This window comes from Ruditapes philippinarum, unplaced genomic scaffold, assembly GCF_026571515.1.
Source record: "Ruditapes philippinarum isolate M1 unplaced genomic scaffold, ASM2657151v2 ctg1267_1_1_1_1, whole genome shotgun sequence".
Taxonomy (NCBI): domain Eukaryota; kingdom Metazoa; phylum Mollusca; class Bivalvia; order Venerida; family Veneridae; genus Ruditapes; species Ruditapes philippinarum.
The window spans coordinates 127,579-144,588 of record NW_026859684.1 but is presented as its reverse complement, the minus strand read 5'-3'; the positions used below and the strand labels follow the sequence as shown (position 1 = coordinate 144,588).

Here is a 17,010-nt window from a genome sequence, read left to right as displayed (position 1 = left end):
TCTCTTGTTGATCTTGTTTATAATATTTTTTGGTTACTCTTTGACGTTTTCCTCTTTCCTAGTCTGAAAAAACATATTGCGGGTCAGCGGTATAAGAGTAGAAATTGACTTAGGTCGGCCATGTTTAAGTTGTTGAAAGGTATACCTAAGGAGGACTATGTTAATGCATTTAAAAACTAGATTAAACGCCTGAAACTTTGTATTTCTGTAGAAGGAAATTATTTCGAAGAGTTAAAATAATAAAACTGTAAAATATTTGCTCTTTTGTTAAATTTATTGTCTATATTGCATTACATATTGGCCCACCGTCGTTTATAACGACAGCACACAAGTAAAAGATTTTTAAAAAGCATATCATGGCAATAAATGTAATGTCCAAGATAAAATATGACTTAAACATATTATAATGTCATTAATATCTCATGATAATTTCATTTATGAAACATTCGCTGTCAGTAATGACATTCATGTCAAATATGGCACAAACATGTCAATGATATAACACATAATTTTAAAATACTATAATGTCATTGATATCACATGAAATTTCATTGATGACATTATCAGTTTCAGTAATGAAACATTCACTGTCAGTTATGTAATGTATGTCAAATATGGCACTAAAATACCAGTGATAACGCTTACATTGTCGGTAAAATCGTTACACTTACACATTGAATACAATGACAATAAAATGAGACGTTCGCTAATAACACAAATTGTGATTGATAGAAATACAGTGTCTACGAACACGTGCGCTACATAGTATAGCAAGAGTCGTAAGGAAAAAAAGCGTTGATTGATATGTAAATAAGAAATGAAGGTATCAGTGTAAATTACGCAGATTTAGTGTCAATGTTAACACATACAACTTCAATGATGGCACATACGAGAAGAAACAATGCATATTCCTCATCATACCTCTCTGCTATCTTGGGCATATTTTGTTCATTAATCCCTGAGTTTTTTTCACAATAACTTGAGTTGGTAAAACTGTAAAATCGGCAGGCATTTCCAATGAGATATCAAAATTCTCCCAACTGTCGTAGTGCATATTGCGCCATTTTGCAATTTTTTCAAAGCATAAAAACCAAGGCCGGCCGATTTTAAAATCCTTTGCGAAAAGTTCTAGAATACCAGCATGTTTGGGTAAAAACGTGACATGACTCATACCAGCCCCGTGCATTCCAATAAAAATGTCTGTACTTTTCATCAAATTAAGTTGTGACGCCATTGGCAATGCCTCCATAAGCGCCGCCTTCACGCATGCGTCTGGGAAGGCTTTCATGAGGTCGTTCATAAGTTCAGCTTCATTGAAAATTTTCCTTCCAACATTTCCGACGACATTACGCGGGTGATAAACAGCGTTCCGTCGTAATATCACTGTTATCCTCGGTGAAGCACAATTTAAACTATTTGAAGAGTTTAAATTGAATTGCGAAAGAACAAAAGACCTAAATTCTTCCAAATACGGTACTTGCTCCAAATAAAAATCAGTTATAGGTCCTTTGTGTTCTTCTAAACCTAGGATTAAATTTTGGAATGTTATTGTCTGCTCCACATGACCAACCCTTATAGGTTTATTGTATACGATTGCCCATGCGTTGTCCAATTCAGTTCGAGGATGGCCATCCATGAATATAACAGATATATCTTTTGGCTGAACTCTGAAATGCATTAACAATACAAATATGTTGTATATATTTCGAACCCAATTATGCAAATTAGCATAGTCTTGTCTACGAACTGCAACAGCGTATTTTCCATTGAATTTCAAAGAAACATATTTTGCCTTTTCTCGTGACACTGAGATCAAATTCACAGACGACAACAAACGAAGATTATTTGATGAACTAAGTCTTGTTCCAATATTTGTCGTACATTCTATTTCAAAAAAGTTATCATCAAAGTTATAATCCTCACGAGCAATGCCTTGATTTAGGACGTTTCTTATTTCTTCCCCGCCCTTTGCCTGTGTCTCCTTCTCAAGCCTTCTTGACGGATACATCGTTACATCATGAAGAATTGCAAACATATCATTAAACACTTTAATACGATTATCACAGTAAGTTTTTGTGTTACCTTGCTTTACCCATGACGCGAAGGGTTCCTTGTCCAGCGAGTATTTTCCTGCGAAAAAGTTGTAATTCTTGGCACTTCCTTTATCGACATATGAACTACACGTGAGGCACTTGTCTGATTTAGAAAATTCAGTGTGAGGTCGTTTGATATTATCATCGCTTGTGTTTTGTTCGAATGTATGCGTTTTATAAGATTCATTTAACATGTTTAATGTAGTCTTAGTTTCTTCGCTTTCATTTTCTCTCGGGACAGAATCGCGATGTATGCTGTTGGTATCTCTTTTGCTGAGTTCTAGTTGGAGAGCTGATATAGTTTTAGCTAACTTCTCTTGGTATATACGTCCTTTCCTTTCAATATTTAGATCCGGGTGATTAAGATAAAATAAAACGGCAATAACGAGCAAACAAAATATACCTGCAAATTTTATAACTTTTTTAATGTTCGCCATTTTTCTAACGATTCGTGACCATCTGCTGAAATATTAAGCAAGCTTTTGTTTTCGTCATTTAAAACAAAATAAATCGCTAAAACGGATGACTTCCTATAGTGCTTTGTGGTTTATCGTCTGCTAGCTTTTGATGATGTCACAAGGAATGCCTTGGTTTTCATTATTTTCTGCGGCCATCATTCGTGATTCTGGAAAGACAATAAAACATTTTGTAATGTTTGTGTTTTAACTGTCACACTGTATTGTCAAATTTCTTAATATTTTATGGTAGTAGTTTGACTTCTAGAATCTCTCCAATCTAACCAAGGTCCAAATTTTCTGACGATGCTCTGTGCCTCTCCAAGCAGGCACGTACCGAAGTGTGACAGAGTAACTTGAAATCATATTTGTGAAAACCTTAAGTATGAGAGTAGGAAGAGATATGTTCCATAAAACTCGCATATATGAACTCTAAAGGGGTTTGAATAGTGCTTCAATCTCGACGCTAGACAATCTTCGTACACCATAAAGTGACAGTATGCGATATCTTTTTCGTTGTCAAGTTGAGTTGAATTAGTAATATATTCCATATAAGATTGACTATTATTATTATGGTGATTGACTAATAGCTGAGAATGAAAAAACGTGTATAATAAAATATCTAAATAAATTATATAAAGACTGTCCCACTCTTTTTATGACGATATTTTGTTTTAGAAATCCTTTGGTCTTATGAATTATTGATTATTTTTTCTAAGTAAAATATAAAATTGAATACAAATGCTAGGCTTTTTTTAGTTTTACCTTTTCACTGACCATTTGTGTACTTAGATGGGCATAATGTCACTTTAAACGAATATTTTTATAGGCAAATATATCCAGATTTAGCACCGTAACCTGTAACACCGCACTTTGGGGTCAAACGCACTTTGGGGTCCGACCTCAAAGTGCGTTACTTACTTTGGGGTCCAACCCTAAAGTGCGTTACGCACTTTGGTGTCAAAGTTTGACACCAAAGTGCGTTACACAGGTACATATGCGCTTTTTGATATCAAACAAACGGTCATAAAAATTCATTCAACAAGAACGAATTCTAATGATATTTTAAATAATATCATGTAGCTGTAGGCGAAATGTATTAAGTTGGCTAACAATAGCAGACGATTGATTATTTTAATTTGTTATATCTAATGGTTGCAATTTATTATAAATATGTTTTATATTCAATTAATTGTCTCATAGGATATTGGCTTTAAAGTTATAAGATATATTGATATTGTGTGTAACAATACATTAGAAAACATATCCATGAACTCGCGATAATTGTTGAAATTGCATGTCATACATATTTCCATCTAATTAAAATCCAGTTCCTTATACGATATGATCTGTTCAGTCTCATAAGAATGAATTAGATAAAAGTCTAAAACTTTTTCTGAAGATGACATTATTTATTGAAACGGTTCTAAGTTAGTCCTATAGTTAGTCCTATGACTTAGGATACACTTAAGACGCAGCCCTGCCTACTACTTGTAGGCCCTCACGAATGCCCTTTTACAATGCGACATTTCCTTAGAAACAGGTGGTCTTTCAAATTTGAGAAACATTGCAAGATGCAGTCGATTCTGGCACAAGAACCTTAGTATACAAGCAATAGGATAATAAACCGTCTCTTTTATTTATATGTGCTTTGTAACACCACACTTATGAGAAAAGTTACAAAATACAATGGCATGGGCTTTAATCCGCAATATGAAAATGTTCATCTGAATCGTTATTTAAAAAAAAACAGTCAGAACATAAGAGTCATAAGTTAGGACATTTTCTTTGAAACAAACAATGTCTCAGTTTTGGTCTTAAGACTTATTAGACTTAGGACTTTCTATGAAACACAACCCTGGACGACAATAACCCAAAAAGCGAAATTGTGTTTTTCAAATACTTACTTATCGTCATAACCAGTAGAAGAAGAACATCATTTATACGTATTTAGTCAATATATACGGTAGGTAATCCATGTATTTGTTTTTATTCTTTAGAAATGTCAACCATGTGTTTAATAATGTTTAAATAATGGATTAAGAGCATATTAGATGTTTTACAACTGAAAAATGTAGAACTGAACGTGCATTTATATGTTGTAATGGTAACAAACTGTTAACAAAGTAGTATTTTGACTTCCGTACAAAATACTAAATAATAAATTCACTATAATTATACAAATTGCCAACAGAACTAAACATGCAAAAGATTGTTCATGTGTATAGCAAAGGACTATGTTTTTTAAAAACTTTATAAAAAGATACCAAAAAATAAACAGTTTGTGAGAAATGAAAATGATATTAACATTTTTTAAGACAAAATGGGGCTTTAAAGTATCAGTTAAAAAGGCATTTGTACTCGGTAAACCTTTGTATAGTAATTTCAACAGATTTTAAATGTGTTGAAACAATAAATGTATACTTAATATAATTCGTAAGCTGTAATTTTTGTAGATACTGATAAATTATAAATTTTGAAGGTTATAAATATTTACAGTTTGTATGTGGCTGCATTTTTTTGTTTGTTAATGTTTGTTTGTATATAGAATTAGAATTTAGAATTTATTTATTTCATTTCCAATAGGCTAATAAGCCCATGAGGACAACATATTACAAACATACTATATATGACATGACAGAGTAATGCATGATAATGATAATGATACATCTCTTTTTCAAATATTTGAAATATAGGAGAAGGTTGAAACTCAACCTTAATATACGGTTTGTTTAGTTTTGCTGCTTATTCATTCGAGACAGAGATCTTAACTTATATTCTGCTGAAATGAAAAGTGATCAGCCTTAATCACTAGGTATAGATTGCATACATTACTGGATGAGTTAACTTAAAATTTTCTCTTGATATCCCAAAAATTAGAAATTGACAGAGTTGCAAGTCCATATAAGTCAGTATAATAAGTCCATATAAAAAGGATTTCAAGTCCATATAATACAGTGTTGGAAGTCTATATAAGACAGTATTGCAAGTCCATATCAGACAGTTTTGCAAGTCCATATATGACAATATTGCAAGTCCATATAAAATTAAGACAGTATTGAAAGTCCATATAAGACAGCATTGCAAGTCCATATAAGACAGTATTGCAAATCCATATAAGACAGTATTGCAAGTCCATATAATACAGTGTTGGAAGTCCATATAAGGCAGTATTGTAAGTCCATATAAGGCAGTATTGGAAGTCCATATATGACAATATTGCAAGTCCATATAAAATTAAGACAGTATTGAAAGTCCATATAAGACAGCATTGCAAATCCATATAAGACAGTATTGCAAGTCCATATAATACAGTGTTGGAAGTCCATATAAGGCAGTATTGTAAGTCCATATAAGGCAGTATTGGAAGTCCATATAAGACAGTATTGCAAATACATATAAGACAGTATTGCAAGTCCATATCAGACAGTTTTGCAAGTCCATATAAGACAGTTTTGCAAGTCCATATAATACAGTGTTGGAAGTCAATATAAGGCAGTATTTGAAGTCCATATAAGGCACTATTGGAAGTCCATATATGACAATATTGCAAGTCCATATAAAATTAAGACAGTATTGTAAGTCCATATAAGACAGAATTGCAAGCCCATATAAGACAGTTTTGCACGTCCATATAAGACAGTATTGCAAGTCCATATTAGACAGTATTGTAAGTCAATATATATACATTCAGCAAATTCAGGGTTTAGTAAAAACTCGTCTGCAGAGACGATAAGAATATGAAAGCGGTAAAATGTCTCAGGATTAATGAAATGTTATATCAAAGTGACATGCCCATTCAAAGGTATAAATAGTAAGAGAGCAGGTGATAGTCAAAGTAAGTTTACATTTTTCTATAATTCCCTTCAATAATATAATTTACATCGCATGGACAATTAATAACTCGCGAAATTTCTGTAAATATCCATGATATCCGATCAGCTGGACAGTCTTTGTATATTTAAGGCAGATTGATATTTTATCCTAAAGATTTTCAAGTATCAGTTGTTGGTCAATCACTATTTTAACACTCTTTTAAAATACATAGTCATTTCAGCTCAACCGATGAGCATAATGCCACTTTAAACTAGAGGTTAGTATCGGCCAGAAACAACCCATCTGTCCGCTCGCGCATTTAAAGAACTGTGATCTAAGATATCATTGTTATTCCACATATAACGCGTTTGTATAGCATTTATTATTACTTAAGTTTTAAAATGTCTTACCTGGTTGTTTATTCATCTTAAATCTAACCGTATTAGAACATTTATGTCCTTTTAGTTTAAACATATTTATTTCAATATTTCACACATTTTACATTTTATATTAATAAAATTATTACATAAAATTGAAAGGGATTAGAACGATAGCTCCTCTTCCTATGTCATTTTCTATACATGTGTGTTTCAAAAATTAGTGTACCCTGTAACAGATAGGTATCATGTTACATTCGTTTTGAGCGAGTACGTTTGTTTGCCTAGTCGTCTGCATAAATAGACCTATACTCAATAACAAAGAAACTTGACTACATGTTACAAGAAATATAAATTGACATATGAAACTTAAGGAAAAAAATGTTTTTAACTTCGTGTTTCTGAAATAAATAAATAAATATAAAATATAAATATATAAACAAGACAAACATAATCGTGAAAAAATAAAAGAAAACAACTCGGCTAAAGAACCTTAACACGCCCTACTGAAAGAAATCAGCGTAAAGTGAGCGGCTATATTATTTGCGCAAAACAAGATTTATTTAGGTGTTTCAGATTTTAAAATTACGATATGATTGATTGCAGGTTGGATAAGAGGAAAAGGTTATCATAAGGAAGATTTGTAGATCAGAGACAAAGGAAAGTGCAGGAAAAAAATGTAAAAAAAGGAAATGAGGCGGACGGGAATGAGATGGAAGAAGGAATGAGAGGGGGGGGGGGGAAAGAGGGAGGGAATGGAAAAGAGGAAAGGTAAGAGGAAGGGAAGGTAGAAGAGTGAGAACAGGACAGTAAGAAAGGAAGGGATGGAGGGAGGGAAAGAAGAAAGAAGATAAAATTATGGGGAAGAAAAAAAAGGAGTGTGAGAGAGAGATAAAGAACTGAGGTGGAAATGGGAAAACAGGGGAGGGGGGAATAATGGAAGAGAAAGGTGGAGGGTAGGGAAGAGGAGGAGAGAAGGGGGATTGTGGGAAGAGGAGGGGAGGGGACAGTCGAGGGGAGGTAATCCTTTTCGTATACCATTTCATATCCTTGTTAAAAGAAATCATTGACTGTATTTTCCCCGTGAATTGTATTTGCTAGAACACCACCTTTATTATATTATTTTCGTCTTCTTAGATGGCATTCACAATTAAAAAAACTACTTATTGATTCGGTTGTGTTAATTTTAGATAAAAAAGTAATAGTCAATAAAATATAAAACAGAACAATGCTTCGGCTTTGTAAAAAAATATTTTTTGTTCATTGAAATGCGAAACCAATGTAAATAACGGACAATTAAACAGCATGCATGGCAGATAATCAATTTTTTTCTATTCAAACTTCATATGGAGGCTTATAGTGAAACATTAAAAATAATGTACATGTATTGGTTTTTTTTAAGTCATGATTACACTGTAAAGATCATAAAGTAACTTTCCAGCCTTTACGGTACCTGAGTAGAACCACCGGCCTTCCGCAAGATAGCTGGCTAGCTTCCTCGTTCGTTAAGACGGGATTCGAGCAAATGCTTTGAAGTCAACAACTTTTACCATGGTTATATGCCCAATGGAACATATAATAGCCCTAAAGTGATTCCGATGCCTATTTATAGCCGTAAATGTGTTCCATCTTTCAATCTGGACAAAGCCATTCGTCGGGTTCAGGGAAGATTTCAAAATATTTTCTGACTGAATAGCGAGCAGTGCATACCATGATCAGGTGTTAATGGAGTGCTGACTTATTTTGCTGATCAGCACTGGTTGCATGGGTATAACCAGTTGCCGCCAGTAGGCTTGCATAATGTTAACCCAGAGAAATGTAGTGTGTTACGATAAGTGAGAGTATTCCGAATGTATTCTAACACAAGCAATAAGAGCAAAAAAAAAAAAAAAAAAAAAAAAAAAAAAAAAAAACAAACAATATAAATGTGATTTAAGAGATTTAAGATAACAAGTTTGCATTTCCGGAAGTGGTCTGTTTTCCGACAATTTAAAATAAGTGTCTTTCAATGCAGACCTGTGACCACCCCCACCCCCCCACAGTCCCGTATTCCTATGTGTTTACAAGATCATCAAAACAATGTAGGCTTACAAGCTACGAGTGCCGTAAACTTACCCATGCGACCAGTGCAGACCCAGACGTCCGGGGTGATCCGGGAACGACCGGGCTTCGACCGGGAACAACCGAAGTACATTGTATACACACCGGTCTCTCAAGTAAGACCGGTGTACACAATGACCGGAGTACATCCGTAACTCTAACGGCAACGTCCGGGAACATCCGGCATTCGACCCCGGATGGAATAAAATATTAAATACCACCGGGGTGGTCCGGGATGATCCTGGAAGTATAGCTTTGCCGGCTTCATCCTTAGCTTTGCCGGCTTCATCCTTAGCTCTGCCTGGAACGACCGGGGTTACAACGGGGAAGCACCGTAGCTCTGCCTGCACAAACCGGGGATGATCCGGGGCATGATATAACCGGTAGAGCTACGGTAGAGCCCCGGTGAATGCTGGCAGAGCCCCGGTGAAGGCCGGCAGAGCCCCGGTGAATGCCGGAAGAGGCCCGGAGAATGCCGCCAGAGCTCCGGAAGATGACGATGGAGCTACGGTTGATCCCGATAGAGTCCCGGCAATGCGCGGTTCATTTCAAAAGATTCACGACAATTTGCGATGATTTCACAAAACCCTTCCCATTTCCCTTTTATCCAGTCTTGCATAAGGATTTTCAGAAAATCATCATGAATTACTGTTCTGGATCAAGAGATATAATATTGAATAAAAATTATGTATCAATGCAATCATTTTTGCAAGTTTTCAATCTACCGAGGTTCTACCGGGACTCTGCCTGGATCGTCCTGGGCTCTGCCTTGATCAACCGGGGCTCTGCCTAAGTCAACCGGGGCTCCTCCAGCATCATCCGGGAACGACCGAGGAAGCACCGGCATAAACCGTAGCTTCATCAAGGCTCTGCCTGGATGGTCCGGAGCACATCCTGGGTGGATAGTTGGGAATTACCGTAGTGTTGCCGGGGTAAGTGTGACCGCAACAATAATTTCACCCCGGATCGTCCCGGATCATCCCGGTAACTTACCGGGGTGGTCCTGGGCTCTGCCGGGAGTAAGTGAGACCGCAGCTAAATAAAGATTTTTTCCGTTTTGCTTTGATTAAACATAGTAATCTTACTTCTGTTGACTTGCATTAACCACAAGCTCGGTTTATAACAACAACAAGTGTAAAATAATTCACCGCTTGAACCGGAAAAGAGCAGGACAAACTTGCACATCTTTGCACTAGTACTGCTTTTAGTAGCTCTTTTCGTTGCTGTTGTTATTAATTATATTCAGGACAAGAATGAACTACACAAATTTAGTAGGTTCAGAGTTTTAAACACGTTTTCATTGTTAGGAGTTTCTATCTTATATTGTCATTTCACATCATGGAAAAAACACAAGGACTTTTTTTTCTTTCTCTTTTTATGCAATCGACATCGTTCATTGCATACCAGTGACATCATAATTGGTTAACTTGTGACCATCTAAAAAAGATAAGGTGAATAAAGGTTGGAGTCATATTCCACCGACAGTCCTTTTTAACATATCAGGATTTTCCACGTCGTTTGGTTCTGAAGCGTACACTACAATTTTATTCATGTGTAAAATAACGCTAATAAAATTTGATATTTACACCTAACCGCTTATTTAAAAAAAACTGAAAAAAAAAGAGAAATATGAATTGATATGAAAAAAAAAAAACAACTAAAACACCGGAAATGATTTCGCCACTTGAAACGTGGTTTTTGGAAATGACGCATATAGGGGATAATGAATGAATAGATTTTTTACTGAATTAAAGTGACATTATAACCATCCAAGGGTATCTAGTGAGTGAACAGGTGAATATAAAAATAAGTTTTCATTTTGCCATAATTCCTTTAAATTGAATAATTTACTTGCCATAGACAGTAAATAATGCACAGATCAAAATAAAATTTCTGTAAATATCTATTAGAATTTACCTTTAACGCTCAGTTTATAAAAAAAGAGTGGGGCAGTCTTTTTATATTTTAGGCAGATTTATAATTTTATCCTGGGCATTTTCCAATATCAACTGTTGGACAAAGACCATCTATTGAAATATAAAGTCAATTCAGCTCAAACTGACTATGAAAATACGAGCATAATGTTACTTTAATCGAACGATTAATTTATCATTTCATTTAATAAGATCGATAAATTAAGAAATGATGCTTAACGAATACATGCAAAATACATGCATTATACATGTACATGTATTCTATTGATCACATTACTAAATTACGAACAGTTTACAGTAAAAAGGATAGTCCTTGAAATAGAAAACGGCGGCATAAATTCACGCGTGTGCTTACTTTTAAATCACATTTAGCCGCAGAAATCTATTCTTTTAATCCTTTAGAATTGCTAAACGTGTGTTGAATAATGTTTTAATGATGAATTTAGAGCATGTAAGATACTTGTATTCAACAACCGCTGAACATGCAGTGATGTGTTGTAAGGGATGCAAAATGTAAAAGTAGTATTTTAACTTCCATACAAAATATTAATTTTATTAAATATACCATTTTCCAACAGAGCAAAATGAGCAAAAAGATTGTTTATGTATATGACAAATGAGTATTTCTATTTGTGACAAGATATCAAAAATAAAAAAGAAGACCAGCTGAAAAGCGGAACAATATACGCTCGAATATAAGAAATTGTTTGAGTAATCAAAAATTATCTTTTAATAAGGGTATAGACCCAATCAAGAAACTTTTCTGAAAAAAATGTTTTATCTTAATTATCCTTATGATACTACATGACCTCCAGGGTGGAGCATTTTTTACCTTAGGTACATGATTCATAAAACTTTATAGAGGTCTACTAGGCGATGCTATATGCCAAATATAGAGGCATAGTATTTATCAACAAAAAGGTAAGATGCGTTTCCTATACCTTGATCTACATAAAGCAAATGACCCCCGGGGCAAGGCCAATTTTGACCTGAGGGTCATGAAGATCATAACTTTTGTAGAAATCTACATATTGATACTCCATGCGAAATATCTAAGCTCTGGGCTTTGTAGTTTCACACAATAAAACTAAAATGTGTTTTCCAGTATATGTTCATATAAATAAAATGCCCACGGGGAGGGCCGATATTGACCCAGGGGCATATTTGATATAGGTTTTGCAGATGTTCACAGGGCTATGAATGCTGCATTGTAGTTTCACAAAATAAGTCTGAAATGTGTTTTCTCATACATGATTATATCAACTATGTGACCTCAGGGTCGGGGGAATATTGATCCAAGGGGCATGATTTATACCACTTTTGTAGAGGCAAACAAGGCAATGCTACATGTAAAATATTCAAACTCTAGGCATTGTAGTTTTATCAAAATAGACTTGTGTTTTCCTATAAAAAACTATATAAACTAAGTGACCCCCGGGGCGGGACAAATATTAATTCAAGGGGTATGATCAATAAGTTATTTTGTAATCCACAAATTGACATTACATGCCAAATATTTTAAGCTCTAGCATCGTAGTCTCTCAGATGTGTTTTCCTATATAAGTCTAAAAACGTATATCAAGTGCCCCCTGGGGCCTGCCAATATTGAACCAAGGGGCCTGATTTATATATCAGTTTTGTAAAGATCAATATAAGGCAATGCTACATGCTAAATATCTAAGTTCTAGACATTGTAGTTTCACACAATGAAACTTAACACATCGTCTCATTATACGTAAGTAAAGTTTTAATTCATTTCTATCGGTTCAAAAGATACAGAGCGGACACGAAATTTTGATTCATACAAAATGACTAAGTGTGACCTTAACCCGAGGAAGGTCAAACCCGCTGTCTGCACATCGTCTCATTATGGTAAATATTCTGCCAAGTAGTTTTAATTTCCTTCCACCGGTTTAAAAGATACAGATACATTTGCGTTAAAAATATTTTTTAAAAATTATATCTATGTGTCTTTGCGGTTCGGATCGACTACAAGTTGAAGTTTTTTGAAGAACTTTGCGGTTCGGATAGAAATGTCCATCCCTCGGGCACCTGCGCATTTGCGGTAACGAAGAAGTTACCCTCGGGAAGGATATTCCGATCTGAACCGCATCATATGACAGCCTGATACGATCAATTTGGTAAAAAATGAAAATCCCGCATTTACCAAAGTAGTTTAACACCGCAGTTTCTCCTGGCAAAAAAATATAAAAATTATGGATGTTTAGATCAGTAAAATTATCAACACATTTGCCTCCATGAAAGGAAGACAACTGGACGGCATTGTTTAATTCATATTAAAGCTGTTACATTGTGGTACAATGATGTAGCTCTATTACTTCATTCTTTTGAAAATGTAAACAATGAACTTCTAGTGTTTGCAACATATGGTCTCAATATATAAATAATTATTGGATAAAATCAATTCGGCCTCGTTTTCGTTTTCACATACAGACTGTTCCTGAAGTAAAAAGGCCAACAGAATTGGTGATGGCTTCGTTCAGTATAGGTCTGGCTGTTACAAATGTAGCTGTCTACTTGTCAAATAGAATCCATTTTTTCCACACAAAATACAACCTATATTTAAATCTTTCACTGAACAGTGCACAATTCCAGTTAATAACACATCAACGCTTCTTGAAAAAAATACATGTTTTAGCGTTTCGGATCGAAATTCGGATCATTACAGACAAGTCCTTCTAATAAGAATACGCTTCATTACAATCATACAGCCGCTTTATAAGTTTCATGTTGATTCGTGATGTTGACAATTTTGCAGGACATTACCTTTCTCAAACGTTTATAATGTGTTATTTTATGAGATTTGTGAAAAGCTATAAAAGCTCTGTATTTAAGTAGATTTAAGGTTCATTGTGATTTATTGAGGACGCACAAACTCCGGGAAAAAAGGAGTTAAGATTGCTTATAATTATGTATCTATACGCCAATTTCGCGGAAATTGTTCATAAACCGGTGGAGAATTAAATCTGGCACATTTAGTAAACAATGCACAATAATGACGCCATTATATTTTGCAAATGGCATTTATTTTATCCTAAACATGTTTCTCGAATGTTAAATTGATTCAAACTGAAGTTAACAATGGCCATTTCAACGTAATTTCTGTAACACCTTTCTGTGATAAAATCTACAAACTTGTTATACCTTTTCCATATTCCACATCTGTCTAACAATACGAAAATTTACATTTTCAGAGTGCAAATACATGTATATGTAAACTTGCTGTGTTGTCGCGCGTTATATACCATGTGGTGCTTCACTGTTTTAAAAGGTATGAAACAGTAAAATTATATTTTCCCATAATTCTTTTTTGAAAATTCAAACAAAAATGAACCTGAGTATAAAATTAATATACACATTTATTTTTACATTATATGATACCGATTCCACTGCGTATTAGTACAAATGGAAGTATTCATGTACAAAATCAGGTGCCCCTTGATGGGACCAAAACGAAATCTGTAGTACAGAACCACAAAAAAAATCTAAAGAAAAATGTGACACAAAGAAACAATATGAGTACTAGTTTGATCGGGGGTTTGCGATGACTGTTTTCGATGACTGTTTGCGATGACTGTTTTCGATGACTGTTTGCTTGCGATGACTGTTTGCGATGACTGTTTGCGATGAATGAAACCATATTTTGAACATTTTCACGAACTTTGAGATATATTTAGAAAATAGATATCAGTTTTCAGTACATTGTTGTAGGTTAATGCATGGTTAGAGTTCAATCACGAATGCTGAAAGACCTGCATGGTTAGAGTTCAATCACGAATGCTGAAAGACCTGTGTGATTTATTACGAAGCATTTTAACGATAAAAGATGTGTTTTCATATCTGTTTTCCGTATACCACAATAACAATACAAGTTTATTTGAACTAGATTGCGTTTGCATTCCTTGATAAAGGAATATAATGTACATGATGTAGATATGGCGTCCCGCCCACTTTTGTATGCGCTTTTTGATCATTGAATTAGAATCTATAAATCCGGCATATTTAAAAATATCAAATCACGTTTCAAGTAATCCCAAAATTACTTTATCTGGGTGACATAACTTGAAGCCTGAACGTATGATAAATTTTGCTATTGGTATTGCGTTCCTGCCCTACGCGAAATGTAACATCCGTTACTCTATACGGTATATAGCGTGGACAACGACTCTTTTCTTATTGATAAGAATGTATTTCGGATTCTGCAATCTTTATTTTATTGAGACTTGATGGTCAGTGGGATTTTTTACTTGTCTGGAAATGGTTTTAAAACGAGTTTTGTCATTAAGATTAATTCCCAATTTGTGTTATTTTTTTTAATTATTATTATTATTATTGACAGTTGACCGAGGCCGAAGAAGCCGGGGGCTGGGTCTAACCATCAAGTACATGTGCACGTAATTCTGAACATTGCGTGCGTAGAATTGCGTTAATTCTTTCAGTCTTTCTATTGTTTCTATCGATTTATCGGCAAATTTGTGTACGTCAATTTTTACATGCGCGGTTACCTGTGCACTGACAATTTTAATTACATTTGGTTAGCCGACAATAAATTTTGCCGCAGTCCCAAAGAAAACCGCATCGACATTGATACAGTGTTTCCGCTGTTTTTCTCTAAAAAAATTTAACTTTTTATGGATGGTTTTATATACAGTATACATGGTAAATGTTGTGTATATTCCAACTAAGTTTCACGTCTCATGTTTTAGATAGCAATTTCAATGTCAAATTGCATTAAGTGAAAATATAAGTCAATATGAAATAGACTATCTTACATCTGACGTAAATAGTAGTTATGATTAATGTCATTTATTTTAATAACATTATATTACCATTTATTTTATTATAAATAAAATTTGCTGTTCAAATAAAAAGAACTAGCAGAAAGCAAAGTATAGTTAGAAAAAACAAATCGTGTGATGTTCAATTAATTAGCAAAATAATATAAAACCGTATATGTTGCAACAGGTAAGGTGATTATTTTGAAATTTCTCTTTTAATCTTTTTAAAGTTAAATATTAAAATATTTTAACTCTACCTGGAAAATATATACTCCGGTAAACATGTTTTAATCCATACTGTCCAAGAACTTTTCCAGTTAAGTATTGATTTCCATGTCTGTCGTGTTTTTTGTGAAAAGTATGGAAGGCCGTAGTGTAATTAATTGATCATTGATTTTATACATGTAAATACAGATGTACAGGTGTTATCATAAATAAAGCAAATTTCCTGTTTATTTTCGATAATGAAACAAGATTTTATGATTCAACAGCTATTATTTGTGTCATATATATAGGAAAACGCCGTCGTCACTTTAGCTAGAACCCTAGACCTCTGGATTGAGAGGCAGACACCTTTGTCATTAAACAATCCAGTGCTTGTACAATGACCTTGACATATATAGAAATTAGACAAACTATCTTTTTCTATTAATAAGGAGAAATACTAAGTTTGAAACAGGCTAGCCATTTGATATAATAAGATATTAGATGAACTGGATATTTGAGCTTCTCAATATGCATGTATATTGCATGTTTATATTTAAATCCATAGAATAAACATATATTTAAGATAACTGTGTTCATTTACTGTAATTCTAAATAAACTTTTCTTTTTACATATATCTACCTTTTTTCGAAAGACAACCTATGTTATGCAAACGTACGGGTTCACGTACGTACCGTGTTAATCTATACTAGCAGGTAAAGGTTGGTAGTGTTGATTGTGTATATTGAAGAAAAGAGAGAAATAACTCGCGACATGACCGAGTGGTTTACACGTCGGACTAGTAATCTAATGATCGCTAGTCACATGTGTTCAAACCCTGTCAGGGTCAAGTCGATATTTCCTTGAGCAAGAAACTTTACACTCAATGATCAGTGCTGGTTGGTTTCAGGAACGGATTCGAAAGTGTTTCTATAAGCTTATAGATTCCTACACAATCGAACTAAAATAAATTTTGTATAAACCAAAAGAGATATAAAAAAAATAAAACATTGCAGCGAGTGATACTTGTGTTTTATTTAGTATTTCAAAGCTATGTGTTTGTCATATTGACGCTTAAAAGGCAACGAAACAAATAAATATGAAACAGAAATTCTATGACAGTCTAAAAAATTCACAAACTGATTATTATAGCGATTTTATTAAACCAAGGGCAATTACTCCACAAATTCTGAATGAATATACAAGCAAACTACTAGGTGCACAATACACA

The 17,010-nt window shown here is 34.2% G+C and overlaps 1 protein-coding gene across 2 annotated transcripts; it reads right to left on the bottom strand.

The window, feature by feature from the left end:
• Nucleotides 1-243: 243 nt before the first annotated feature.
• LOC132757492 (uncharacterized) lies at nt 244-15,927 on the bottom strand. 2 transcript variants are annotated; one of them, XM_060748784.1, is made up of 2 exons: nt 15,832-15,927; nt 244-2,718 (listed from the first exon to the last, which is right to left on the bottom strand). In XM_060748784.1, exon 2 carries the CDS (start codon nt 2,528-2,530, stop codon nt 929-931), a length of 1,602 nt encoding a protein of 533 aa, XP_060604767.1. In that variant the 5' UTR covers nt 2,531-2,718; nt 15,832-15,927; the 3' UTR covers nt 244-928. The 2 variants fall into 2 exon arrangements, with proteins under 2 accessions (XP_060604767.1, XP_060604766.1); XM_060748783.1 differs by lacking the exon at nt 15,832-15,927 and adding an exon at nt 6,775-6,951.
• Between the last annotated feature and the right edge of the window lie 1,083 nt (nt 15,928-17,010).